Consider the following 27,370-nt stretch of genomic DNA (forward strand, 5'->3'; position numbering starts at 1 on the left):
GTGAGCGCTCGCATCCAATTTAACGTTGCTTAGTAACTACACTGAGAAAGCAGAGTAGCTGGTAATGAGAATCCCAAATCAGTCATAGTTTAATATGCGTGGGCAGTAATCAACAGGACAGGAAACATTTGTACTGCTAATTGTCATTCCAAATCAGCCTTCATATATTATAGCATGCATTTTGTGAAGTAAAAACTTAAAACATTGGCACATGAGTTCATTAAAAAAAAATGTTGCTGACATTATCTTTGGTTTGATTCGGAAGTCCACATTTCTTCTCGCAACCAGCAACAATATAAAATGTTCCAAGGCTATTCATGGCTTTTAGGTGAACTTTGGCTGCCTTGTCATTTTATTGGAGGTAAAAATGTGAAGTTTGTAATGGGCACAACTTTGCTTTTAGTTTGGCGTTTTGTGGGTTTGGCTGGTCTGCCCTTGTTTGTGGGTAAATGTAAGTGCAACGGAATAGCACTGAGATGCCCCCTCTCGTCATGTAACAGATGCGACGAATCTTCTTCCGCGCCATCCAGTGCGTTCAATTCTGTCGAGTCGGTCTCCAGTGTGGCCTTCTGGCTTGACGATGTGGATTTGGATTTGGAGTAATGAGGGCTTGACTGAGACTCGCTGCATTGCTCTCCACTCATGGCTAATGTGTCTCCATGATATGTTGTCTCTGCATGCAAGGAGGGTGGAATGTCTGTCTCTTTGCGCGGCTTTGCTTTCTTGTCTCTCTTTTGAGGAAGAAGAATGCAACTAACTGGAGCAACTCTGTCCCAGCCCCGCACCTACCGCAAAACAAACATTAACATAACATTTTGGATGTGACTGTCATCAGAACTACACTGTGTAAAAATCTCGTAATCATAAGAAAACACTTACGGCCTCTTCCCAACCACAGTAGCAATGATACTCATGTGGCTCCAGTTCTTTTAAAAAGGCCTCCTCACTCATCTCGAGCAGAACATCGACATGCATCCTTTGTGCTTTGTAAAGCTGCTCCTCAACAGCATCTTCCTGATCAGGAGTTGCTCCATCTGATCCATCCATTGCTGTGGGGTCCTTTTGTGGCATATAAAGGTTACAAAAATTAAGGTTTTTACTTATCACATGAATGTTTAAATTTGAACAAAACATCAAATGAATATGTGACTAACAAACATGGATAGATTTTTTTGTTGTTGCGTTTTTTATATTGCAAAAACAACAACACACACACACACACCATAAAACAATAGTTTAAGTAGACATTATGGAACACATGAGGGTCATTTCAGAATTGAAAAACATTGTTTGTACCACCTATAAAATGAATAAATAAATACAATTATTGTAAAAGATTTATTCAGCAATATTTTTCAAATGTTTTCAGGTGCTGGAATATCTAACAGGGTTGGCAAGAAACAGCAAAAATATATTTGACAAACATCTCATAAAAGAGTGCTACTGTGCTGTTGTTGAACTGAATGAGTCAAACTATATGGGTTTATACCGTTTTGTTAAGTTTTTCAAAACAGGACAACAAAATTACAAATGGCCCTTTTTTCAAATATGTTGGTGCCTAAATTATCCTCCAATTGTGGAATGAACTATGAAGGTAACTTTAACGAACTAGTTCCTCAATGAACGCAATGCACTAAAAACTAATGGCAACCTAATGATTAGAATACGCACAATGTTTTTAATTTGCAGCTCACGTGAACATTATCAGATGATAAGCACGCCCGAGTCTGTGCAGTTACCATTCATTCAGACATACACCTTGAACATTACATACAACTGCAGTAATACGTTATCACATCCATCCACTTCATGTTGACAAGAAGCCTTCCGTGCGACGGATGCGGACGTACAGGCAGACGTTCGTGGGTACCCAACGGCCGTGATGACGTACGGTTACTTTAAACGTTACGTAAAACGGCGTGTGACGTCACGACAAAAATTCGCGGGTGTTTGGCGCGCCGGCGTCGCGAAATATGGCGTAACCGGAAAACAAGGCCGCATGACAAAACTTTCGAGCAAAGAAGCTGTTGTTAGATAAGTTCCAAGTGGACTGTCTTTCAAAATGTTTCCCACCGCGAGATAGATTTAGTTAGGTCCATACGTGTTTTAGATAGAATGTCTGTTAAGGCCCAACTGTTTGGATAGCACGTTCTATACCTTTCCCATATAGTTGCTTGGAAGTGCACTCGTTCACATGCTGGTAAGTTCAGTTTCCATTTCATTCAAACAATGAAAATTCGTTTCAAGGCATTCGTCTTCAGATTATTATATCAAAAGCATTTTTTTTTTCATCATTTGCACACAATTTATGAAATAATTACAATTTGTGATTGCAAGTAAAGTAGGCTACTTGCACCAAGTGATACAAGATCCATTTAATGATGATTATAGTTTGAATACAATATTTTTTGTTAAAGTATTTTAAAATAGAACAATACTAAGATTTGATAGAAAGTATGAAAGGTATGAATTTACCGATATGTATTATTGTGCTCATAGTTTGTTAGTTTTAGTTTTCCGGAGTAGTGTAGATCAGTGTTTCTCAACCTTTACTGAACCAAGGCAGCCATTTTACAGCACCAAGCAAAACGTGTCAATTATGACATAATGATGATCTTGTCTCAGTTTACTTACTTGGTGTGTAACCTGGGCCTGTTTAATTGATCCCCATGTTGACAGACATGCCTGTTTGTATGAAGGACAGTATGTTAATTGTGCCTTCTACAATCTAATGGAAGATCATTATAATTGTTGACATTATACATCCCTTACCTAGGATGAGCAAAAATATATTTGTATTTAACAAATGATAATTTTCAGAAAATTTAGGTCAAATTGGATAATTTCCCACAGTACCTCTGATAATCTATTTAGAGGACATGAGCGTGCCACTGGTTCACAGTACGTGATGCATTGTAACCTTTTATTTGTTCTGAGTGGAGGAAATAAATCCCACAGCAAAGTGATACAAATGGGAGTATAGGGGTAGTGCAATTAAACGACATTGATATATCAATGGCAAATAACCTCCAAAGTGATTCTGATTTAGAATACTAATTTGTTAGTAAGAGTTCCCTAAATCAATAAAGCACTGCTTAGTTATTTTGTTCAAGTGGTCATAGTATTGTGCCAAGTTAGTGTACATGGAGACTGCTTCTTTGATAATTTCTCCCTAATTCTCACAGAAAAAAAGGGTGACAACAGCTGATGAGGAATGTTCAAACCAGGCCGAAGCAGAATCCGCCTACATAGATTATAAAGCAGTTGGAAAGATCGAAGCAGCTGAAGTTTAGCAAGGTGGAATGCAAGCAGAAGAAGGAGGTAAGTGGACATATTAGCAGGCTGAGGTGGGATATAACGTGAAATGACAACGAACGGAATGTCAGAGTGATTGTGCGAGAACAAGGAGCTGAGGTGTGAGCTGAACACTTGAGATAGGCGCATTAGAGCTTCTTGAGCGATAATGCAGTCGAGGGAAAGTGTTCTACATGGACGCCACATTTCTCCCATCGAAAGCAATATTCTAACTGGGCAATGTTAAGCCTTACCACTTTCAAAGAAGCTGACCCTGTTCCAAATGGTTTTATTGACTCCTTTCTTGTTTCTTTTCTGAGGGCTTTTAATCTTTCTTCCGGGCCAGCACTTCCCCCGTCTGTTTAATGTTTCATGTTGTGAAACTTTTTCCACTGCTTTAACTGACACCATAGAGACGTCTGTTAACCCTGTGGTGCCCTTGGCCCACCTTTTTATGAGTGAGAACCTTATTTAAGGACTGACAATGTGATGCTTTGTCACCTTTACTTTTAACCTACCAAGTGTAACACGGTTCATTGAGTACTGCTTAAATGGTTCCTGTTCTTTGTGTATGACTGAAGAGGTTTTATTTTCCTTGCATGTTTCAGCAACTACTTTACATTCACCTGAAGGTGAACAACAGTTGAAGACACGTCACGTGAACCTCTGATGAAGGAAAACGGTAGTTGCAGAAACATGTTGGGTAAATCCAAAAGTTTCTTTTCCGAAACAGAATTAGCTAGCACTGTGAAAATGACTAATCCACCTCTTGACTAAAAAGTGATCCATTTTGCCCTTTAAAAAACAATTAAGAGAAAAACAAAACCAGCTAAAGATAGTTAGTTTTGTGTTTGTCTTTATTATTATTTTTCTCAGACTGCTGAATGGTTGCATGCTGTGGCATTAGGACATTCAATACATATAAATTAACCACCACAGGCGTACATAGTCTTAGGCCTTAAATTGTTTTTATTTAATTTTTTTATTTAAAAAAAGAAACCCAAATAATACCATGACCATTGTGTTCCAATGTCCCAATTGTATTCAAAATTCAATGTTTTTGCAAGATATCATGGGTTTCCCAGGAATGTCGAGCCAACTCATAAATATTTCTCTCTCCCAGAACCTGCTTTCCTGGACACCATCGTGCATGAAAACATTAAATAAAAGTACAGGAACTAAACATTAGCTCTCATTTGGTTTATTAAGGTTTGCCGGATCTGATGCCAGTTGATTTTATAAATCAGACAAACCGTTCACACTCACACATTATGCTGTGCTCGACTCATTGAGGGATACAAACTCTCAGTCTCAGTCTTGGTTGAATTGAGTAATTTCACAGGAACAATACCAGACGAAGTGAAGTGCGGATTGTAGACTTTGTATGTTATGACAGAAATGTCAAATTTTCATGATGAATATTCTGATTAAAATGGCTTTAAGATTTTCTGCTTAATTCAAATTCCACAAACGCAATCTTAATCACAATGCCGTGTTTAGACCAGTCAGTACACACAGAACGTTCAAAGTCGAGACTTTACTTGACTTCCCCTTTTAAGACAATACACAATAAAGAAATAGTCATTGTAACTTACCCCCCTGGATGGACGTCTGCACTAGTACACAATCCTTGCGGCATACAGGTTGCAGTTCTCTTGTCAAACAGGTTTGTATTTACTATAATTTATACTCGCGTCAAACTGTCTTTGTCTGCTGAGCGAGTCGTTTCACTTTCAGTCCACTGTGCGGCGGAGTGACTGCTAGTCGGTAGCAACGCTGTGGCCATGGCAACCCCTCTTTTGCAGTCTGACGCAGCAAAATGGGCGGGGCGGAGGCTCCCCTGCTGCAGCTCGGTCTATAACAGACGGCAGAATGACAATTTATTTAACATTTAGTAGCACAGCAGTACACTTGAAAGCTTTAAGGATAAGTATGCTAACGATAAAAGTACTACCTCCCAGACTGCACGTGCACGATGACATTATATCCTAAAACGTGGGAACCATTTTGTCTCCTGCGAGGCAACGTTCAGATCTGCACGTAGACTTCACAGTTCACTCACGCCGCGTTCTGACGTCATATAAAACTATTACCACGCGAGAGGGCGGTCTTTACTTTCTCCTCGATGGAAATGCGTTGAATTTTGAAACATCAAGACTGAAGCCTTTTCTTATCAGCCGCCTCTTTATACATTTTAACGGACAGATCTGATGAGGCAAACAACGCTCAACAACAGCCGTGTCAATTGGTCCCGGACCCCGAAGCCGAAGTGACGCAGCCGCGGCGCCAATCCCCGAGTGGGATACTGACACCTGACGGTTTGCTTTCCCCAGTCGCCGGTCTCCACACGACCACCGAGCTCCTCTCTGCAGTGCAGGGGCTGCAGCGTTGTATGGAAGCAGAGCGCGCGCGCCCTACCGCGGACATGCTGCCCCCGAAGACCTGCCTGCCCAGGAACTACAGCTGCATCGCCGGACTGTTCGGCAGCCTGGCCGCGGCGAACCCGCGCCTCGACGATGGGGACGATTTTGACATCATGAACGGCACCTGCGAGCCCGCCGAGAGTCCCGTCGTGGACGAGAGGCCGCGGGGGCGGGAGACCTTCCTCAAGCCCCCGCAGAGTCCCAGCCTGCGCCGGAGGTGCAAGTCCCTACCCACTCCCACGGAGAGGGCCAAGTTGGAAATCTCCCGCAGCAGAAGTCCAACAAGTCAGAAAAAGGTGCGCTTCGCCGACTCTCTGGGTCTGGAGCTCATCTCCGTGAAACACTTCGACGACTCGGACGAGCCGGAGGTGCCGGAGCGCATTTTGGCCAAGTTACCCAAATCCACGGACTTTAATCACATGGCCGCTACGAAATTCCCACGCCCCCTCGGACAGTCTGTGTTCATGGAGCTGCAGTTTACCAACCCGGGCACCCTTCCCGGCTTCGAGGAGAAGGTGCGGGAGGTGAAAGTGCTGCTGGAGAACGTGGAGACGGACGAGTTCAGCCTGTCCGGCTTTGTGCGCGTTTTGAACCTGGCCTTCGAGAAGAGCGTCTCTCTGCGCTACTCCCTCAACAACTGGATCACCTTTATGGACAGTTTGGCGTCATACGTGCCCCACTCGAGCGACGGTGCCACCGATCGGTTCTCCTTCAAGGTGGTCATCCCTACCTACATGGAGAACGGCGGCACGTTGCAGTTCGCTATAAAATACACAGTCGACAGCGAGGAGTTTTGGGATAACAACGACGGGAATAACTACAAAGTGCGCCGTCACCGCTTCAAGATGTCTCCGCCGAAGGAATGGGAGAACGGATGGATCCACTTTATATAAGCTCAATCACACGCGTGCGTACTTTAATTGACCCCCGGGTACCTTTTTAAAATGACTAACGTGTATAAATGGGCGTTTTACTTCTGGTGTGTGTGTGTGTGTGGGGGGGGGGGGGGGGTACAAACTAACAAATGTACTTGTGAGCATTTGAGGTGCCCGGTGAGGGTAAATTTGCCTTGATGTCATGGCTCTGTACAGCTCGGTGCCCTTTGGGAGGGCACGTCCACATTATGTAACGTGAGAAGTGGAAACACGTGACAAGGGGAAAAACGTGCCGGGCCATTCCGACCTCGGGCATCATTGCTCTTTGCAGGAGATGCTGCAACGTTAATTGTTGTGGTGAGGTGTCTACTTTTTGCACGGGTGCAACAGTATTGCTCATACATAGGTAGGGAACACATATTGTGATGTCGCTGCCTTGAAAGCGTACTGTGCTTCGATTGGGCTGGGGTAATAGAGATTTATCTGACACTTCCAAAGTTAATAATACTGTCTCATTCATCTATTATGTGATGCCATTAAATGCCTTTGTAAAGCTTGGTATGGGAAGCAAGAGCATTTAGTTTTTTTTTTGCTCACTAAGTATATATTTTCAGTGATTACTACTTTCCCTCTAATACAGTATATTCATTTTGTCCATTCCATTGTAATCAGAGACAATAGCGTATTTTTAAAAACACAGATTAAATTGCCTCTTAACTCCCTTTTGAAAGTATTGTGAGAGGATAAGTAAACCTTCAAATTCCTCATCTTTTGAATTGTTGTATAGAACAGATTGTCTCCCCCAACAAACACCATTTAGTACATATTTCCACTTGAAAGCTATTTTTCACAGGTAATGTTCTTTGTAATGTTAGTCTATAGAAAAAAAATGAAGTCGCTGTCTAAAACTACTTTGTGTACTGTCGCTGTCGAAGTGCAGTGCTCTCAATATTGCCTGCACTGTCTGACATTTTTATCAGGTTCCCGAACTTTTCAGCTCACATTCCAAATGAGGAATATAGCTCCTCCTTTGACCCCAGTTGACATTTCATCACAAACGCTCTAGACACAAACTCATGATGGCAAAAATGTTCTTTTTATTACAACAGTTAGAATAAAATAAGCAATTGTCCAACAAATTGACTGCTTGATAATAAAAAATAGATTGCAGCAATTTAATTCTGGGTGACCCATTAAACATGTACTTTTGTCCATATTCATTTTGTTCCTACCAAAAGTTTGGTAAACTCTGATATTTATATTTTTTAAAGGAAAGATTTCTATTCACTCGTCTTCCGAGTTAGACTTCATATTATAAACTGTCTTTGCTCTCATACCGTATTGGTTTCTGTGTTGCTCACAGTTGATGTGTTGTTTGTGTGTGAAGCTAGCATAGTTATAAGTCAGAGCACTTTGGAATTATCACTTTGTTTACATTACAGCAGTCTCAAAAGGGAGCGCTTCATTTAATGATGCAAGCTGGCTGATGTGCACATAAACAAAAAAAAAAGTTTTCCGGTAAGCACTTAGCTTTTGGAGTACTTCCGCTGTGGAGCGCTCAGTCAATCTCGGAAACAAAATGTTTCACGATTCAGTATAGGACTGCTAAAATGAGAGCGAGGCTGTCTTGAGATGACATTTGCTTATATGTAATGTTATCTTGCACAGAGCGCTGTCATTTAAATATGAAAGTCGTCTGCGGGTTTTTTTTGTTACACACCTGTGTTTGCACATTGTTAATGTTTGTAGAAACTGTGCAACAGGATGCATCAGTGTAGCAACATGAGCGGCGATAACATACCGACTTAGCTCAAACACTTTATACGGTTCATATTTGACTAATTGGTGATATTGAGACGTGATTTCAACATGGCGTCATCCATGCTTGCCAGCTGTCGTTACTGGCGCATCCCTAATGAAGGGCCGTTGTCAGATTCAGCTTCTCATATAACTGTTTATGCAATGCTTGTCATCAGCGCTCACTGATAAATGTATATAGGTATGTACTGTATTGTAATTGTCAATGTCTCATATTGAATGTCTTCATATTACTGTTTGTGATGTGTAGAAAGCATCTTAAAAGGGAATTTGAGAGATGCAACTGGTTCACTTTTGTCCTGTGAAGTTGCAATACAAAAACCCAACTTAAAAGCACACAATCAGATCTTGAAATAATTCAAAGGAAAACATGAATTGTAATTAGACCTTTTGCAAATGTACGCCGCCTTACCCATCTAAGACTGGACTGTATAAAAGAGGTGGAAGCTTGTTAAGTGCTTGCGTGTGACGGAAATGTGATTGCAGATGGTTGGAAATATGTCTGGTGACAATCGCCAAATGACCTTTGGTCTTTGGTGAGGCATATGAGCGACTTATGATTGTAGCTATTACTGGATGAGTTCACTCGAAGCCACTTTATTGCACTTTGGAGGAGGACAAGGAAAGAGACAGGGTTGTACATGGGGAAATAGCTTTTCTTGTAAAAGTAAGTTTTGCAATATGGTCCCCTTATTCACTGCTGTTTTCTCTCACTAAGTAAAGCCTTGACATATATTTTTGGTCAAATATGGAATATTGTATGCTCGTGATTATTTTCCTATCAACCATTTTAATGTCATCTGCTTAACCTGTGCTGTCTTCTCTGAATGTTAATCATATTTGTGTGCATGCACAACTGAAACCTTTATTTTTCTGTTAGTTTAACCATAGAACCACTATTTTATTAAATAAATGCTCAATAAAAATGTTGAAACAAATACTCTTTGAGCGTTCTTTTTTTCCCCCCACCGTACTCATACTACATAATACACTGAAAAAGGTATAGTCGAATATTCTGTGCTAATGTTTGGAGTGCAAATGTGATCCTGTCTGGTCACCTGAGCACCTCATTTTCCAAAGCCGCCTGCTGGTTCCTTTCGGTAAAGCTGCACATGCTCTGCAGTGTGCTCTCGCCGTCGCCATTGCTGACATGGCTGCAGACATGTCCTTGAAATTATGCCGCACTGATGCTACCAAAATGGCTGATGACGTGTAGCCCTTTTTTTTACATAATTGCTCGTTGGAGCTGAAGAACAAATATTTAGAAAAGGTCTCAAGTGGAAGCTAGGTACACAGTTTCTGAGTAAACACTAAAAACTTTAGTCTCAAAGTAAAAGTTGAGCGTGTTGAGTGCAAACTTGTATATTTCAAACAATCCTACTTGTTTCTTTTGTAGAGTGCAATACATTTTGAGTCATGTAAAGTAGTAGCAAACGGATGAAAAATTCAGTGATGTCATGTCTTACTGAGTGAGAATGTTTCCATAAAAATAAATAAAAACAATGCTAATGGACATATGCACTTACAAAATAAGATATTGCCACTGAGGTGCAAATTATTTATAATATTAGGATGGTGATGTTTCTCATTGGAATAGTCAAATAATTTCCTGGTATGTTGTTGACCTGTGTCTTTAAAGATGGCACATTTTTAGTCTCTATCAAGTTGATGAATATCCACGTTCACTTAAGTGTTTGCAATTGGATGTGTAGCCAATCAGACATCAAAACACACCATGTAAAAGCATTTTGTGGAAAGCACTAAGCATTGTTGCTACGCAGCAGGTTAACAGCTGCATACACAACCTCTGTTTGTGGTTACAGGACGGTTCTATCCCCTGAGGGGTCCGCTGTCACACACATGCAAGTATGAAGCTTTTTTCTTTTTCCTTTTTTTTTTTAACATCTCCCTTCATCTTGCATATATGTCCTTCAATTTTAATGTCGCTCCCAAGTTGGTGCACGCGAGCTCTCATCATTTTACTTGAAATGATTCACATGAGGCATCCGGTGAATTTTCTGTTCCTTGCCTCAAACGGCAGCAGTGCTCATCCCCGCTGTGAGCACCGGACCTGAATGATTACATTGCAAATGGATCTTTTACAACCTTGGAACAGAAATTCTCTTTCTTTCCTTCACATGCTCTGAGATACATTTGAGGTGATGTTGTAGTCTGACTGAATCTTCCTCCTTTATACAACCCCGACCTTTAGGTGGAAAAGTACTTTAAATTATTTATTTATATTTTTTTGTACAATTGGGCAAAGTGATTCTAGCACCCCTCATTGCCCCCAAAAACAAAAACAAAAACCCAGACGTTGGATAAAAAAACACTTTTTTTTTTTACTTTTTTTTTATTGAAAGATTGAAATACTATAAAAATGAAAACAAAAACCTATAATTAAGGCTGCTTGTCGGACATCCCCACTGGGGAGATGATCAAATCCTGAAATGTAATTTTGTCGATGCGGTTTCCAGATGTGTTGTTTATTAACCAATGTTAGTCGTCTCTTGGGGCCCCCTACAAGCCACCCACCAGCAACAGCTGCATGGTAAGGGGCCGTATGCGGAGGATTCCCATGGTCTATTTTCTAAAACAGTGCCATTGTTTTGTTATTGATATATAGACCTTATCAGTCTGTCAGCCATCACTCTACCGCTCCGGGCCCAAGGCAAGGACATTGTTCCCACATTTACTTTTCAAAAAATTACCCCCAAGAGGTGAAATCCATGAAGTCGTTAGCTTTATTTATTTATTTATGTTTTAATACTGTAAAACCTCTTATTACACTTCTTTAAATGAACGAAAAGGCATATCGATCAATCAGCCCGACTTGACTTTAAAGCTACTGAGTGCAGACAATTCAATTTCGAATCGCTATGGTCACCTGTGGCCGAAAAATGAAACTGCACACACCCCATTTCACATGCACAATGCATACATGACGTCACATCCTCAGACAGAGGGCAGTAAATTCGAACCCGAGTCCAGTCTGAAAACTATTGGCCAGAGGCTTACAGGAGTACCCATTGTGAACAGCTAAGGTGTTAATCTCCTAATTAGAACACGTTTCAGTGGTCAATGGTTAAGATACTTTTGGGCAAATTGTTACAAAGAGCAGCGTTATAGCCGGCCATTTTAACTGTGTCTTTTGGAAGACATCCCATCGCCCTAATTTTGTAATTTTTTTGTAAAAATGTTACCTAAAATATTTTCCATTTTCCCTGATATGATAAAGGAACTAAATTAGATTTACTCGCCAGGAAACGCCTCCTTAACAAAACAATTACCATGGCATAAAACCAGGCGCACGTTATTGTGAGGATCACTTCTCCTGTATTCTGCAAGGGGGAAGGAAATGTAAGTGAAGCTTCTGACGTGATTGAGTGACCTCCCCGCGTCCTTGCATTCTTCAGACACAATGCGCAGGAAGTCGGACGATTTATGAGTTGCAGATACGTGACTTGTAAATTCACCAGATTTTTGCTCAGAGAGTCTTGATGCCCTCCCCAATAATACCTTAAAATATCCATCCGCTCATTTTGTATTGTGCTTGCCATAGTTTGGGTCAGTGAACTGGACATTACCTCAGCAGACTCTGGGCTGGTTTCCAGTAAATCACCAGTTACAGAGAGACCAAACAGGTTTTGCTCTCACATTCCCACTTCTGTGCAGATAGTAGAATTTCCAATGATGCATTTTTGCAATGCGGGGGAGGAAGCCGGAGTACCTGGAGAAGTACAGGGAGACCATTCAAACTCGACACAGAAAGGCCTGAGCAGAGTGTCAAACACAATATGCACCAGTTGCACCACACGGCCCTACTTTGAAGTAGACATAAGAAAACTAAGAGATTTCTCAATAATATTCATGAAAATTGGCATTCTTGAACAATCTGTCCCACCCAAACCACTACTCAATACTACAATCGTCTATAAAGGCCTGGTGCTAACAGAAATCATGAGATTAATAAAACTAATATGGATTTCCTGAAAATCAATCTGTTCTTTAAATGACTTTGTGTAGTGGCCCAAAAAATATCATTGCCCCCAATGCTATTTTGTATGCTGTTGATATGCTCCGGCTTCCCAGACCGGCCATTTGCAATAAAACCCAAAGGAAGGAGTTATTGCACTACAAAACCTTATGAATTAAACAAAAGGCGTAACATTACATATTCTTTCCCACTGTAAATTATTTATGGCCTTTCCCTGACTTTTTCACCTTCTCATCATGCCCTCTAATGGTTTGGAATAAATCACATGCTACTTTCGCCCATTGTTTACTCTGACCCGATTTTCTTTCTTCTCTGGTGTTGCAGCCACTTTGCTTTCAGGCTAAATGGAATTCCAATAATACAATGAACACTTTATTGCAGAATACATTCTGCACATTTCCACTATAATAACTCCTGGGCAATCTGCCTCCTTCCTGTCTTTTAATATCCTGCTGCTTTGCCTAAAATGGCAAAACAGAAAAAGGGAGCCTCATAACTTAGAAACAGGTGGAAAAACTGTTATGCAATAGGTCGTATCCAAGTGCATACACAGTGATCATGTGGTGAGAGATCATCAGTTCCCCGCTCACTGCATAGTTCTCTACTCATCTTTTTAACCTCGAAAATACATGTTTAAGTGCTAATGCTTGATCTCCCCACACCCCCACACACACAATTAGGGGGGAGCCAAGTTGACAATTTGTTTCAGAGACAAATTGTCTTAAAAGTCTATAGCAATGTATTTTGGTTAATTGTATTTTGCTAAAATTTAAATCTGTTTATATTAAGTTTTTCACAGAATTTCACAAACAGCAACTGTTAAAAATTGATCAAATTTTCTGCACCATATACAACCACCGTTATAATTGGGGGCTCAGAAAAACAGTTAGTACTGACTGGTTTTCTGGGTGCCCAGACCCCCCAAATAAAACAAAATTGCACCTTTCAGAGTGGCCTTTTATTGTGGGAAGTCTAAGGCACACCTGTGCACTAATCAACATCTTGATATGGCACACCAGGTAGGATGATTATCTCGGCAAAGGAGAAGTGCTCAGTATCACAGATTTACATTGGTTTGTGAACAATATTTGAGTGAAATGGTGAACTTGTATATGTGGAAGAAGTTTTAGATCTTTTAGTTCATCTCAAAAATGGGAACAAAAACAAAAGTGTTGCTTCTATATTTTTGTTGAATAATAGATCTCCCTGTACTTAAGGGTGTACCCCAAGGTTCCGTGCTGAGACTGCTACCTTTTCCATTTATATAAATGATCTTGGCAACAACCTATCAAATGCCATTTCTTTGCTGATGTCAATGATGCTCATCTGGTTGGATAAAGTATTTCAAATCAAAATGAAAAAAATCATGGATTGAATTGAAAGCAGGGGGACTGAGTTTACGCAAAGCAAGAGTAGCCACTCCAAACGTATGAAACCACTTCCTGATGGGGTGGGGGCTATTTGGAGTTGTACCAAAGCCTGAAATATCTGCTGTACAGCACTAATATTTCCATTAGACCCATACAGGCGCAGAGAAAAGACGTAGAAGCAAACAACAATGTGCACACAGGAAAATAAATGAAGGGACCAGAGCCAAGGGGTGTGTCTCAGAGGATGATATAATATTGGCTGAACCTTTGCTAAGCCTTTTAAAATATTAGATGTCACAATATATTGAGCTGTTGTTATGAGTTTCTTTAAGGTAAAAGCTCTAAATGCACTGCGGCTCAGTCTTCAGTCACCTTGGGCCCAATAAGTGATGTAAATACAGTTGACCCTCTCCAGTTGAACGCAGTCTATTCCAGGAATCCGATCGACCTCCGATTTGCTCAATATTTGGAAATGTTTTCCTATAGCGATAATGGGAAAAGTTTCAAACTTTCACCATCAACAAACTTTTAGTCGGTGTTAAGTGAAGATAAATGTCTTGTACAATTGCACGACCACAGGGAAGAGTGTCATTAACAATCCTGCCATTTTGAACGATGACAAAAGTCATGAGGTTTTAAAGTCATGAAAAATTGAAGTTGAATGTGCTGAAACCACGCCCCGCTCAACTGTCAATCAAACACCACTCCATAGCGTTTTTCGTATGCCTACTCACCACTACAAGGTTGAGCCGCGAAAATAATCTGTTTAAAGCCTTTGGTGGCTGTAATACTGTACAGGGTACATCCCACCGAGTCGTCGTGTCGCTGGCCAGCATTTAGCCCGCTAGCTAAGTGATGGATAGGTCGTTAGGTTGTCGGTGGTGCCACCTCCTTGCTTGGTGTTGTCGGGGTCACGGTGTGGATCCACATAAGACGTTTCTGGGAACGTTTTTACACTATACAGCCTCGACAGACATATGACCACTTCCTCTTAGTTATATAACCACAATGCTTTGCGTTCCAATGTATTATGGTCAAAAATCAATAACACTTGGGAATTTTAATAATGACGAGCTACTCTGTAAATTGTGGCATCCAGGGAAGATTAATTTTCAGGTTGTGAGCGTGGTTTGCTAGCTGACTGCATGCTGTAGTGGTAGAAATGGGCTAAGTAATAAGTAGCTCGTAATTGTGCCAGACAACTGCTAATGCAACCAAACGCCCAAGAAAAGCAATTTGTTATATGTCCATAATTCAGTACTAAATAGTTCTCAGTCTTTGCACAGCAATTATCTTAAACGTGTAATATATTTGGGATACATATCTTGAATTCACTTTACACACTTTAAATTCTCAGTTCGAGCCTGATGTGGTGACATTTCACATGATCATCAACCATAGGTTTTGTTTCCTCTCACAAGGAATAAGGGTGGCACAAATGAGCTATTCTAGGTTCAACTCATCAGAAAACATCATGAAAAGAAGAGTTTTAAAACTGCAAGCAAGATTTGAAAGCAGGCTCAATTCTGTCGAAAGCCTCCCCTTACAGTATTGTAGCCCAATTTTCAAACATGGCCATTCATAATGGCACGTGATAATCGTGACTAGTAGTCACAGAGACTGTATACAGGTATCCAGCTTCAACAAAATAGCAGCGGTAGCATTAAGCTAGCATAACTAAGCTAGTGTTGGCACTGTAAAGAAGTCAACGTTAGCCATGGCTGCTACATTGGTAGCATGAATTATTTGTAATAGTGTTACCATAACAATAAATGGTATTGGCTTGAGGTTTTATTCTATGAAGTGTACAATTAATCAGAGGTGATAAACTTTCTGTCCTTGGGGTGAGAAAACGTTCTCTCTTGGGAGGACATTTGGGGGGACAGACCATTTTGCCGGGGCAAGTGTCCTCTTTTTTTTGGGAAATGGGAATTTGGGCACCCTACTTTATGCCCTTATTCTTGCAAATAGAGAGGACTTTTCATTTCCCATGGGTCATGTACTACTGTCAAGTCATCGTGACAGTATTAGCAAGTGTTTAAAAAAAAAAGAAGAAAAAAAAGTGGGTTTTTTATGACAGTTGTAAACTCCCATAATTGTACAGCCAGTTTTCAATGTAACATTTTTAATAGTCTTTACTGCCAACTTTGTGAATGAATATGCTGGTATTAGTTAAACGTAAGTGTAAAACTATTCATATTTTTGGGTAAATTAGGGAGGGAGAAGCAACTTTTTAAGCCACTGCTGTGATGCGAGGTTGTTTTTCAGTTCCTCCAAGGCATGCCTGACACTATTCTTTTGTTTCATGCCGTGCATCCGAGTTGGCTCCATTTGAGGATTTAAGCACCCCCTGCCTTTCCCTCCTCGTCACCGTCGACCCTCCTGGGGCGCCGTTGGTCCTTTTTCATAGGGAATGATGTCATTATATCCCACGCCCACCCTCATCTCCAAATCAAATCCAGTCTGCTCTTCATAAGCAAGGCTGTGCACGTGAATGATTCAGCAAAACGTGACTGCCGACCACATTTGTCGGCTTGTTTAACGTCTGTGTCCTCCGCCAGGCGAGTGTGAAATGAGTCAGGCACGACAGCACTCATGCGAGCTGATGAGAGTTTGCATGCACGTGTTTTTCCTTCATGCAAGATTGAGGCTTGCTTCCTGCGTTTTATATCATGGTTCATTTCGTCACTCTCAAGGATGTGTCAAGGATGAGAGCAGACAACATCTCACAACAGGTCTCATTAAATAATAATGCTGCTGCACACTCGCGCACCTCTCTGTGTATATGGCCTCTATCCCATTGCTCTCCTCCGTCTCTTAGAGACTTTATCTACAATGGGCGATCACATGGCGGGTGCTTGTGACTGGCTGTGTTGCCCCCTCCCCCCATCTCTCTCTCTCTCTCTGTTCTTATTTGTGCTATTAATTTGGGATGACTAATCAATAGTCACAGTACTGTTGATATATATATCTCCACAATTGTTGCAGTGCACAGGTGCAAGAGAAACCATCTGTATTTGATTAGCAGGGACTTAATGCATGTGTGCACCAGGAGTGCATTGGGTGCATCATGCAAGTGCTAGCTCATAGTCATTGGGTTAGATGTACCATTGACTAGGGGTAGGGGGCATTTCAGATTCTTAGATGTATCGCGATTCAGGCATGGACGAGTCTGAATCGAGCCACAAACGTCCACATGTCAATTATTAAAATATGTTAATAAAGGTATACAGAATGTTCAAATAAATTGCGGCGCTCAAAAGCGCTGTACCCGTCATCTTTGGGACACTTGGAAATGCACACACGCAGCAGTGCGCAGACGACATCACGCCATCCTCATTTTCTTCACAAAACATTTTTCCCTATCAAATAAAAACATTCATCTCAAAATGTCAAATATGGCTTGTGTTCATACATTCTAAATGGACATATTTGACACTTGATATTTGAGTTGACTCTTGTTATTTAATGGGAACAAGTGTTTTATAAAATAAAAGGAAGACAAAGTTCTATTCATCTCTTTTTCTTTAGCTGATCCGAAAAATGATCTGATCTGCCATTCAAATCCGTAATCTGATCGGAACCGTGAGCTTTCTGATCCATTGCACCAAGTATAAATACTTAGTGAGACAAATATTGTAAAAAAAAAATTTTTTTTTAAAAAAAGTGCATCAATGTGCATAAATTAAAAATGAATCAATAATCGTTTTGTAATCGAATCGTGAGGTGTCCAAAGATTTCCACCCTTAACCATAACAACATAACACTTGATTCTATCTTCTTGGCTCCAATATTTGTTTACAACTGACTCTCTGCTGCCACCTCCTGACTAATCGTGTTACAGCAATTATTATTATTTTTTCCTCAGCTTCCAGTCTATCTGAGGAACATTAATGACGGCTCTGAAGGCTAATCCATTTGACACATTAAGGCTTAATTGTGTGCAGTGATTCGACATTGACAATTTATGTACCTCCAAACGTCACACATTTTAGCGCCTTTTAAAATGGTGTGGCATCTATTGCAAGTTGTGTTAATTATTGAGGCACCGGTTTGGTGCTTCATCTGAAAGCATATGTTTTTTTTCTCTCTCTCTCACAACCTTCTAAATTTGTCCCATCTGCCCAGATGCTCCACAGGTTAGCAGATCAAGCAGAACAAAAGCCCAAATATGTGCATGCTGCCAGAAAGACACGGCCATTTGGCCCCCGTCTCTTGGGTCCCGTCATCAGGGATGGCATCAGTGCCTCCATCTGCCTGACTTCTCTTTTAACGCTCTTACTGCCCATCTGGTCTCGAGCTTGAGGATGTGTTGTGGTAAACTGTTGCCAACACTGTCGGTCACTTCAAACAGAAGCTTCAATTCATTTGTTTCTTTCTATATCCAATGTGGACAACTGTTTGATCAATTGGTGTTGCAAATGTATGCCCGTCACTGAATTTGGAGTAGATTTGTCAAGAATAGATCAGTTGTATTTAACTATTAAGTGCGCTATAATAGTTTTTTTTTTTTTTACACTTTACTAACTCTTTTACTGCCCAAAACGTTTAATGACGTTTACTATAATCCAAATGAATGCCGCCAAAAACGTCAATTGACGTTTACTACGGTTTTTTTCTCCTCAAAGGGCAGTGCGAACGTCGGTGCAGCGCTGCCTTGTCATTGGGGTTGTAAAATCCCACAACAGCCACTAACTATGGCAGCATTGTATCTCTTTTCAATGGGCTCCCGGTAGTATGAAGTTACACTGAAACATGACAAATCTGATTAAATAGAACGTTTTCAAGGATGACAGGAATAATCAAAGCCTTTGTCACATTAAATCTAATTCACAGAGCGTCACTAAGCAAAAAATATTAGGGTCAAAGTCACTGAAAATGCATCTTATCACAAAAAGCTTGTTTTCTCCTTATCATTTCCATTTTCGTTCAATGTCACTCAAATGACCTATTTTCAAATGGTGATTACTAAAGAACGGAATAAGGTAGAAGCATACTTTTTTCTAATGAAAGAATAGAACGCAATCTTTCATGTGGTACCCACCGCGTTTATGTAAATGCTCGAAATCGGCTGGCACTGTCGGGTTTTTTTTTTTTAAATAACGTGTAGAAGTAAAAGAGCTAATATGTAAGCACAGTGGCTTAAAATAATATTAAGCATGCTTTTTAGAAATTAAACTTCTACTTTTTAATCACTTGGGCCTACAACACTTTATTTTAATGTAGGCCATTATGGTGGTATTTGGAGAGCCAAGTATTTTTGAGGCGGCTTTTGCTTGACGAACAAAGTTTAAAAAATTAAATAGTAATAATAAAAACAACAGTGCTGTAGATAAAATGTCAAATACTGGCACATTGTGGTGATGTAGTTCATAATCTCATACACTTGATGGCAGCAGAGTAGCAGGAATGTGTTGCTGTTGAAGAGCTGAAATGAAAGCAACTTTATTCCTTGGGTCTTTAAATTGCTGTTAAAAAAATCCCCTCCTTATACTTCCTCTTACCCCTTTCTAATTGCTTTTGGGGAGGGATTGTGTGTACGGCTGCTTGTTAACGAGGGCCTATGTGTTGAACTAAGGCCAGCTTAGCTCCCACCCTTAAGAATGTGTTGGCATATAGAGCACAAGAGGCGCCATTGAAATGGCACTTTAATTAATTCACACAAAAACTAGAACGACCATAAAAACATGCCTCTCTTTCCGTTAGCAAAGGTTGGGACGTACCATTGTGTGTATACTCATCTTCTCGGTGGACTTTTTTGCACTCGAGACACAAACTTGACTTTGTGACAAAGTGTAAAAGGGTCTGCAGATGATGAATCCGCTACGTATTCTGCCAAGTTTCCCCAGCGGACGGTGTTTGTTATGATTAACACACAGTCTGTCTGGTAGCAGTAGACGCCCCACAACCTCACCAAGGAGGTTCCACACCTCCCCCCTCCCCCACTTGTTCTCTGTACTCCTACGGCTATGTTTAATGGAAGGGGAAATGAAAACAATAGCCTCCAGTCTGGCAACAGCTCTGCCAACCTGACAGTAAGTCAGAGACAGACCGAGACCTAGACCGCATTATGTCAGACACAGTCGTCCAGACTGCAGTTTTTCAACCGCGGGGATTGATTGATCGCCCGTGACAAATGATTGTCTATCGAGCCAAGCCAGAACACAGAAATGAAGCCTTATGGGAAAAGAGTGCGAATGTGCTGATGATGGGAGCCAGCTTTTTTACCTCCTCCTTTGATGTGAGATACCTTCCCAGCAGCAATAGCTTCACAAATCTTAGGATCTGCTGTACATGGTCACATTTTCATTTGATTTGAAGTCTAAGGTATACATTTGTTCAATCTCTGTGATCCCGCGGGCCCTTTTGTCAGAATGTGAGAGAAATTAAAGAAAATCTTGCAACATATGACTTTAAACTTGTGATTGATGTGACCATGCTTCCGTTCCAGAAGTCTAGGTCATCTATAGGTTTTAGCATTATTTAAGTTATTAGTGTCTTGATATTTTGTCTTGAGAATGAATCTGGAATATTTTATGTCTGCATGTCTGGGATAAGATTTACAAGAGATAGAGACTGATGTCAATTACCATAATAATACCAAATCATTATTCGTGACTAATATCAAGGGTGCTGTCAAGGATTAAACTCCACCATCTTTCATTTTTAATGCTGATCTCATCCCAATATGCAAATTGTTGCCATTGAACAGTCTGCTCTTATTCTCCAAAGATGTCATCTCCATAATGTTTTCCGCCAAAGAACAGTCAATAATTTGAAACTGATTGCATCTGCAGATTACATGACCTGTCTGTCAAAAACACGACTGAAACACCATTTCCACTCATATTTTAAAGGTAGACTGATTTTTCTAAATACGCGTGTATGCGTGTGAAATCTACATCCAGCATCCACGTTATCATTCACGAAAAAAAAAAAAAGTAGTCTCCATAATATATTAAGACAAATAAGTCAATTTTCCCAGCAGCTGTAATGCATTATTACTATGTTGGCCTACAGTTGCTTATGGAGGCTTTCTCAGGCTTTACCTCCTGACTTGTCTGCCTTAGTTCCTCCCCAAAATGGCGCCTCTCCTAAAGATAGTAATCCAAATCAATCCCAGTGATCTGCTTCTGACTTCTGCCTGTAAGCGAATACGATGAGTTTTGATATGGAGTCTTAAAAGCCAGTAAATGAGCCTCATCAAGCCGTTGAATTCATTTTCAAGGATCGCAAATCCAACTGAATGCATTGCAATCAGACATTTATTTTCATTACTATATAAAGTTGTTTTTTTCCTGGAATAGGCTGAAATATGGATGTACTTGTGGTTTGGTTGGTCTTCCTCTAGGCTCGTTGACAGAGCCACGGCTGTGCGCGAACACTGCACTTTTGCAACTCTGCAACTCACAGGCACTCATGACGATGAGGAAATGCTTAAATTTCATAGAACGTGCTCAACAGATGACATCGTCAGGTAGTCCCATTACACATAATTAACCAACACTAAGCCTCCATGTTGAATGACCCAAGGAACCGTCAGTACCAATAGTCCGATGCTGCTTGTAGTTTGCCTTGCCAAAGTTCTGTTAAGGCTGCTGAATGATCCTGGATGACTGAAACACACACACACGCACACACATTCACCGTAGTCACTGCGGAGCCCAAACCACAGGCACTCATGTCAAACGAGTCTGTGAACAGACCTTTATTTGAGTTGCTTTATGAGTAAGCGTGCACCTTATTCAAACTCTCCCAAATGTCACTTTGTCTGACTTTTCCATTCAGTTACATCTCTGCGTTGTACATTCCTGTGACCAAATGTGTCTCAAAGCCGCTGAGCATCGTGTCTGCACATCTACAAGCTCACCTGGGCTGTTTTGTTTGTCAGCTCCTTGACTTTGTCATGAACTTTCATTTTGGCTTGTTGCCTTGTGAGGCATTCGGTTTGACCCAGGTACTTCCCCTGCTATCCAGAAAGCACCGGTGGTAATACAGACTTGTCCAGGCATTTACACAAAGATCCTTTTACTTTTTCCACTAACTTAAGTATGACTCCCCAGCACCCATGTGGGCGTGTATTTATGTATGCATGCATATGGGCGTACGGAGGTGACAAGATGGGGTTGGAGCGAGGCCAGTTTTGCCACTCATTTTTAGGAATGTAGCGATAAAAGCGATATTGCGTATTCAAATTGCCTCAATATCCTCGTCATCGTGTTACGATATTAACTCATTCACTGCCATTGACGGCTATAGACGTCAAAAAATTCATTTGAACTATTTCTATTAATTTTCCACTTTTTCCACTTTTGTTAATAAGAGTATGAAAACCTAAAAACATTTTTGTTTTTTATTGTACATTTAGAACAGATATAACATTTGTGATTAATTGTGAGTTAATTATTGAAGTCATGTGAATAATTACAATTGAAAATTTTAATCGCCTGACGCGATTTATTATTATTTTTTTTTAAAGTAAAGATTATTAAAAATTAGGGGCGTCAGGCGATTATTATTTTTTTTATTGTAATTAATCGCATGACTTCACTAGTTTTTTTTATATATCTGTGTTAAATGTACAATAAAATAAATCTAGGTTTTCACACTCTTAACAATAGTGGAAAAAAATGTTAAACTAATAGAAATATATAGCCGTATATAGTCTATAGCCGTCAATGAAAGTGAATGAGTTAAAAGCAGAACATCTGTTAATAAGGCAAAATTGTTTTCCATTTGTACAGTTCTGGCACCCTCTGGTGGTTAGTTTTTTAGTGCAGTTTAAGACCCACGCTAATCGCCAGGTGAAGGGGAACGCAGCACGTCTGAGTTCCTCCACAAACTTTATTCACAATGTGTGCCTTCATTAGCAGGTACATGCCTCAATTTGAAGTGTTAATGGCGATTGTAGGCCGTTTATGTACATTGAGTTACCTATGCTATATGAACTATATGTAAATGATGGCCTTAGCTAATTAGTATTGCATTGTATAGATGGGACATTTACATTGAAATTCATGTTTATTTTCTTTGTATTTGTAGAAAATATTTTCCAACATCTCTGTAAAAAAAAAAAACTAAAAACTTTTCACACACTTCCGTCGAACACAGCATTGTGAACTACAAAGACCATGATACTTTTTTTACACGACAATAAAATGACTGGCAGCGCCTATTTCTCTGTCACTGTTATGTACAAAACAAAAACAATACAGTATTGTGCTTTGTTTTGCAATATGAGCCTTTAAGTTGTTATATTTATATTGTCATTTTGATATCGATACATCCGTCCTTATTTTTGTCTCCCTGCTTTCAAGTTTGCTGAATAAAAAAATAGAAAAAATCCTTCACTTGTGTGACCATGCCACCAGTGTGCACGCATCACTTAAGCCCTCTTCAGACATCACTTACCAAGCCAATCCATCATGGGTAGGCTGCGCTGAAGAGGAGAGGAAAAGAAGGGAATAGGAGATGTAGCGCCCCTATTACGGTGATGGATGAAGGAGAGGATGTTGATGAATGGCTGCCAAAAATCCTGGAAGAATCTGAAAATAAAGGGGTGGGGGGGGGGGGTAGGATACCTGCAACATGGTGTGGGCGTACTGTTGAAATAAAACTTCTTCTTTCTTTTTTTTATGTCAATAACAAAATACCAAGAACCTGTTTGTTGATTGTCTCATTTTCATTTCTGTGATATGAACAAACATAAATGAGAATGAATTTCATACTTGAAAACAACAAGGCTAAATGACTTTTACTGGTCAGAAATGAATCATTGAAACCACATATGACTGTCATATTAGCAGTCCAACAATGGAAGATTGTATAATAGTAGCCGATTGACTGCATGGACACGCATCAATGTATGACAGGCCTCACCACAACCAAGAGGAAAAACAGTGCATGAGTGTACCCCAGCCATTTTGACTGTGGCTTATCATGGACATTACTGTTATATAAACTGGAAGCTAGTAAGAGTTGGGCAAAGAGGAAGAAAGGCTGAAGAGAGGGGGTTGTGCCAAAAGGAGTTTAAAAGAGTGGAAAAAGAGAAGAGGTTGCCCCTGCAGGCTTGTGTGGCTGGCTGTGTGCTCCTGTTATGCTCAGCGGCAGCGGCTGGCTAAATAAACAATCCTAATTGGCTGTGGAGCCCCACTAGTCTGGGGTTTCACTCGCTTTCATCCTCGGGAAGCTGCTGGGAAGCTGTGGGAGAGCTGAGGTGAAGCATCGTGATAAACACGCGCTTTACCGCACACGTATAAAATCTCCCACATGCATATACGTTCTTGTGTAAAGCTCATTTTGGACGGCCGCCCTTTGCCCTCCTTTCTGATGCTGTCATCACATAAATGTGATGCATTTGTGTGTGACCTGCTACAGAGAGCGGCCTCATGTAGTCTCTCGATTCATGACGTATAGAAAATGGATGAATAGATGGTTTTGTTTACATGACTCGTGTTTTGAATACCAGAATAAAAAATTTTTTCAAGCAGCTCCCTTATTATTTCCATCCTTACAACTGCCATATTAACACATAGTCGCATACCCTCAACGTCATTAGGTGGGTTTCCATCCACCTATTTTTATATGAATTTTCAAGAATTGTGAAAATAAACCTGATAGATCAACCCGGGTGCATGTATGACTATTTCTAAGTTCTGTTGAGAAAGGAAGAGGCTGTACCTTAACGGCAGCTGCCTTAAATGACAAAAGCTGGATTTGACAACAGCACCAATTTGCTGGTCCGATTTTGAGACTGTTGGCGTTCTATAAGGCACTTGTAATCCAAGTCTGGCCTTCCCTCCTAAAGCTGCTGGCCCAATGACCCGACCCCGGATAAGTGGTGATGGGTGGATGGATGGATGGATGGTAATCCAAGCAGCAGGGTGTGATGCACAAGTGCCACAGGGACCGAACACCAGCACTTCTCTTTTCTTTTCATTGAAATTCAAGAAATCCAGTGCCATCCAGGCCTTGATTTCCTCCAAACAGGACAAAAGTGGTCTTAACGAGAAAGCGTCTCTTTTTTTTTTTTTTGCTCAGCAGAGCGCTACATACAAAGAAATGCCATGTTTTCTCAAGATGGAAATCACAGGCATTAAATTCAATGAAAACAGCAGGGCCCCCAAAATAGAGCCCTGTGGAACACCATGTGACAGAAAGGACTCAAGAGCAACTAAGACTAACACAATACCTTCTGTGTGCCAAATTTGATTATTAACTCTGAAACAAATGCAATGCATCAAATTTGTTTCCAATTTATGTTTGTTATATTACACACTAATGATTCAAGTTGGATATATTTGTAGTGTTGTTTTGTGTGAACTGTGTTCAGTACTGCCTCTACCTGTGCCCTTTCACGATACTCTTTCTGGCGGTTGAAGTGCCCCAACTACACAAAACACTCTCAATTGGGCTAAATACAAACTATTTTTTTTTTGCATGTATAGTTTTGTATATATCTGAAGACTAACGTAGTAAAATATTTAGACGTCAGTTAGCTTTTCTGGTATGTCTCCCCGCTCAGTGCCCTACCATTAAATAATAATAATAATAATAATAATAACGTGGTCATATAAAACTGTTGACCAGAGCACAAGCATGAATCCAGAGCGATGAATAACATTAATTTTCATAATTCAGTAATTGCGTCCTGTCTTGTACAGAGCCTCAAGAAAAAGAAACCTTCGCCTTAAGTGTGTTCCAAGAAAGAGAAAGAAAAAAAAAGAGTCTCTTCTGCTCTCGAACAGACCCTGGGCCGTGTCCAAGAATGGCTTGGGAAAGGGAATTGTGAAAGTGGTTGTCATGGAGGATTGAATGAAAAGAGGATGACTTTGTGTCTGCAGATGCGTGTTACTGCTCTCTTTACATCCCTGCTCGTGAACAAAAGAAGCTAACGAATTCCAGACCTGCAGTATATAAACTGTCAAGAAAAGAGGACTGGATGACAATAATAGCTTTCGGCGGAAGAATTCCAAAGTGGCAGTCCCCATTATGAGGAGACGGACCAAAATGGCAGTGAGTTGTACTTTGATAGAAAGCTGTGTGACAGCACCCACAAAAAAAGAAAAGTGCATTTATTTTTTTTAGAAAGGTCAGGTCAGTTGTACTTCTTGCATACCTTCAAAAATAAGGAAAAATGCTCACCATCTTGCAATTAAACACGTACCTCGTTCTATTTATGCGTGCAGGAAAGGCATGCCACGGTTTACCGTCTCCGAAGGCATCCTCTGGAATTTTTTGCATTCTTGGCGGTTTAGTGGTTCTGGCAACAGGAACAAGTTGCGAGTCAAAGGGCTGAATGTAAAGACGGTTCAGACCCAAAGGCAGCGGCCCTGCCCGTCTTAAACTTCCACCCTTTGCATCTTTTCCTCCTTTCCAGGATCACTTGTGGGAGCCCAGACGGACATCAGAAGCGATTGCCGATTTGGTGCACACAGAATTAAAGTCCTTATGAGTGTCATGCCAGCATTAAACAATGCAACTCTTCACTGGGGCAAAGTCGACACCAGACAAACTACATGGCTTTGGTCAAACACATGGAAGTGCATTACAGGGATTAAATGGGGGGAAATTTGTGCGCAAAAACTGGGGGGGAAAAAAACTAACGTTTTGATAACTGCAAGAGCATGTGGTTGTCACATAAATCATCTGTGACATACTTTTAGCAATGTGACCAGATAAGTATTGTGCTATAATCTCACATGAGGGGAAAGAAAGGCAGTTAAATGTGAACAATAGTGAAGAAATAAATATACGGGGTGTCATATTTGTGTTTAGCCATCTGTTGTTAGTAGACGACATGCTGGTTCAGGGAGGATGACAAATTTAGAAGCACAGTTCCATTGATTCCTAAGAAATAGAATATTGATTTTCGAGATCCTCGCCTACATGATTGGGTTTTTATTTGGCCTATGAAGCACATCTCGCTACTCTGTGGAAATCACTTTTTTTTGTAACTTTGTGAACTAAATTAAATCCCCCCCTTTGATGGATTATAATCTATATAATACATGTAAAAAACGTACTCGTTTACATGAAGTGTGAAGTTGCCCTGTATAACTACTGTACAGTAGTGCCTTGAGATGCGAGTTTCATTTGTAACTCAAAACACTTTTCTTAAATCATCTTTCCTCACTGAATTGAATGTAAATGCCTCCTCATTAAATTGCCCAAAAAAAAGGAAACTTATAATATATATAATACTATATAATATTCTATTTTATCAAAAGAACATGAGATAGAATGTATTAATTTAGCAGTTTGTGCATTATGATTTAATACTGCAATCCAATTCATTGCTCTGCTCCTTCTGGCCACTAGGAGGCAGTATAATAAAGTCATGCAGACACAAACGAAGAAGTAAGATGCAATCGTTGTTTTTGTACGCAATAAAGAACATACAGTATACCTGTGAGTATTGTTATACTGCCCTGCACTTCCACATAGTAACTATCAAGGCTAGCAGTTAGCATGTGAATGGCTATCTTTGAAATGCTTCGTCGGGCCACTGTACCCGAGTCCCTGTCTTTACCCATTCACACTCAACATAATCAGATCAAAAAAAAAATCTTGTGTTTGAGAGGTATGATAGGG

The 27,370-nt window shown here is 40.4% G+C and overlaps 2 protein-coding genes across 5 annotated transcripts; one reads left to right on the plus strand and one right to left on the minus strand.

The window, feature by feature from the left end:
* Positions 1-55: 55 nt before the first annotated feature.
* LOC147177059 (uncharacterized) lies at positions 56-6,614 on the minus strand. Of its 4 annotated transcripts, XM_086071565.1 has the most exons (4): positions 5,249-6,614; positions 4,890-5,149; positions 880-1,059; positions 56-785 (listed from the first exon to the last, which is right to left on the minus strand). In XM_086071565.1, exons 3-4 carry the CDS (start codon positions 1,045-1,047, stop codon positions 348-350), a joined length of 606 nt encoding a protein of 201 aa, XP_085927691.1. In that variant the 5' UTR covers positions 1,048-1,059; positions 4,890-5,149; positions 5,249-6,614; the 3' UTR covers positions 56-347. The 4 variants fall into 4 exon arrangements, with proteins under 4 accessions (XP_085927691.1, XP_085927692.1, XP_085927694.1 ...); XM_086071566.1 differs by having other exon boundaries at positions 4,890-6,614; XM_086071568.1 differs by lacking the exons at positions 4,890-5,149; positions 5,249-6,614 and adding an exon at positions 1,775-4,869.
* Positions 5,126-6,705, plus strand: LOC147177060 (protein phosphatase 1 regulatory subunit 3E). The gene has a single exon (XM_086071564.1). The coding sequence runs from the start codon at positions 5,687-5,689 to the stop codon at positions 6,608-6,610; it is 924 nt and encodes a 307-aa protein (XP_085927690.1). The 5' UTR covers positions 5,126-5,686; the 3' UTR covers positions 6,611-6,705.
* The last annotated feature ends 20,665 nt before the right edge of the window (positions 6,706-27,370 follow it).

The sequence above is a fragment of the Leptonotus elevatus genome, chromosome 3, assembly GCF_054856555.1.
Source record: "Leptonotus elevatus isolate MCC_2025b chromosome 3, RoL_Lele_1.0, whole genome shotgun sequence".
Lineage (NCBI taxonomy): Eukaryota > Metazoa > Chordata > Actinopteri > Syngnathiformes > Syngnathidae > Leptonotus > Leptonotus elevatus.

Bases quoted from the DNA above. Each gene is read 5' to 3' on its own strand.
- LOC147177059 (XM_086071565.1), bottom strand. From the start codon at position 1,047: ATGGATGGATCAGATGGAGCAACTCCTGATCAGGAAGATGCTGTTGAG. The intron at 786-879 runs GTAAGTGTTTTC...GTTTTGCGGTAG, and splicing joins ACTGTGGTTGGGAAGAGGCC to GTGCGGGGCTGGGACAGAGT.
- LOC147177060 (XM_086071564.1), top strand. From the start codon at position 5,687: ATGGAAGCAGAGCGCGCGCGCCCTACCGCGGACATGCTGCCCCCGAAG.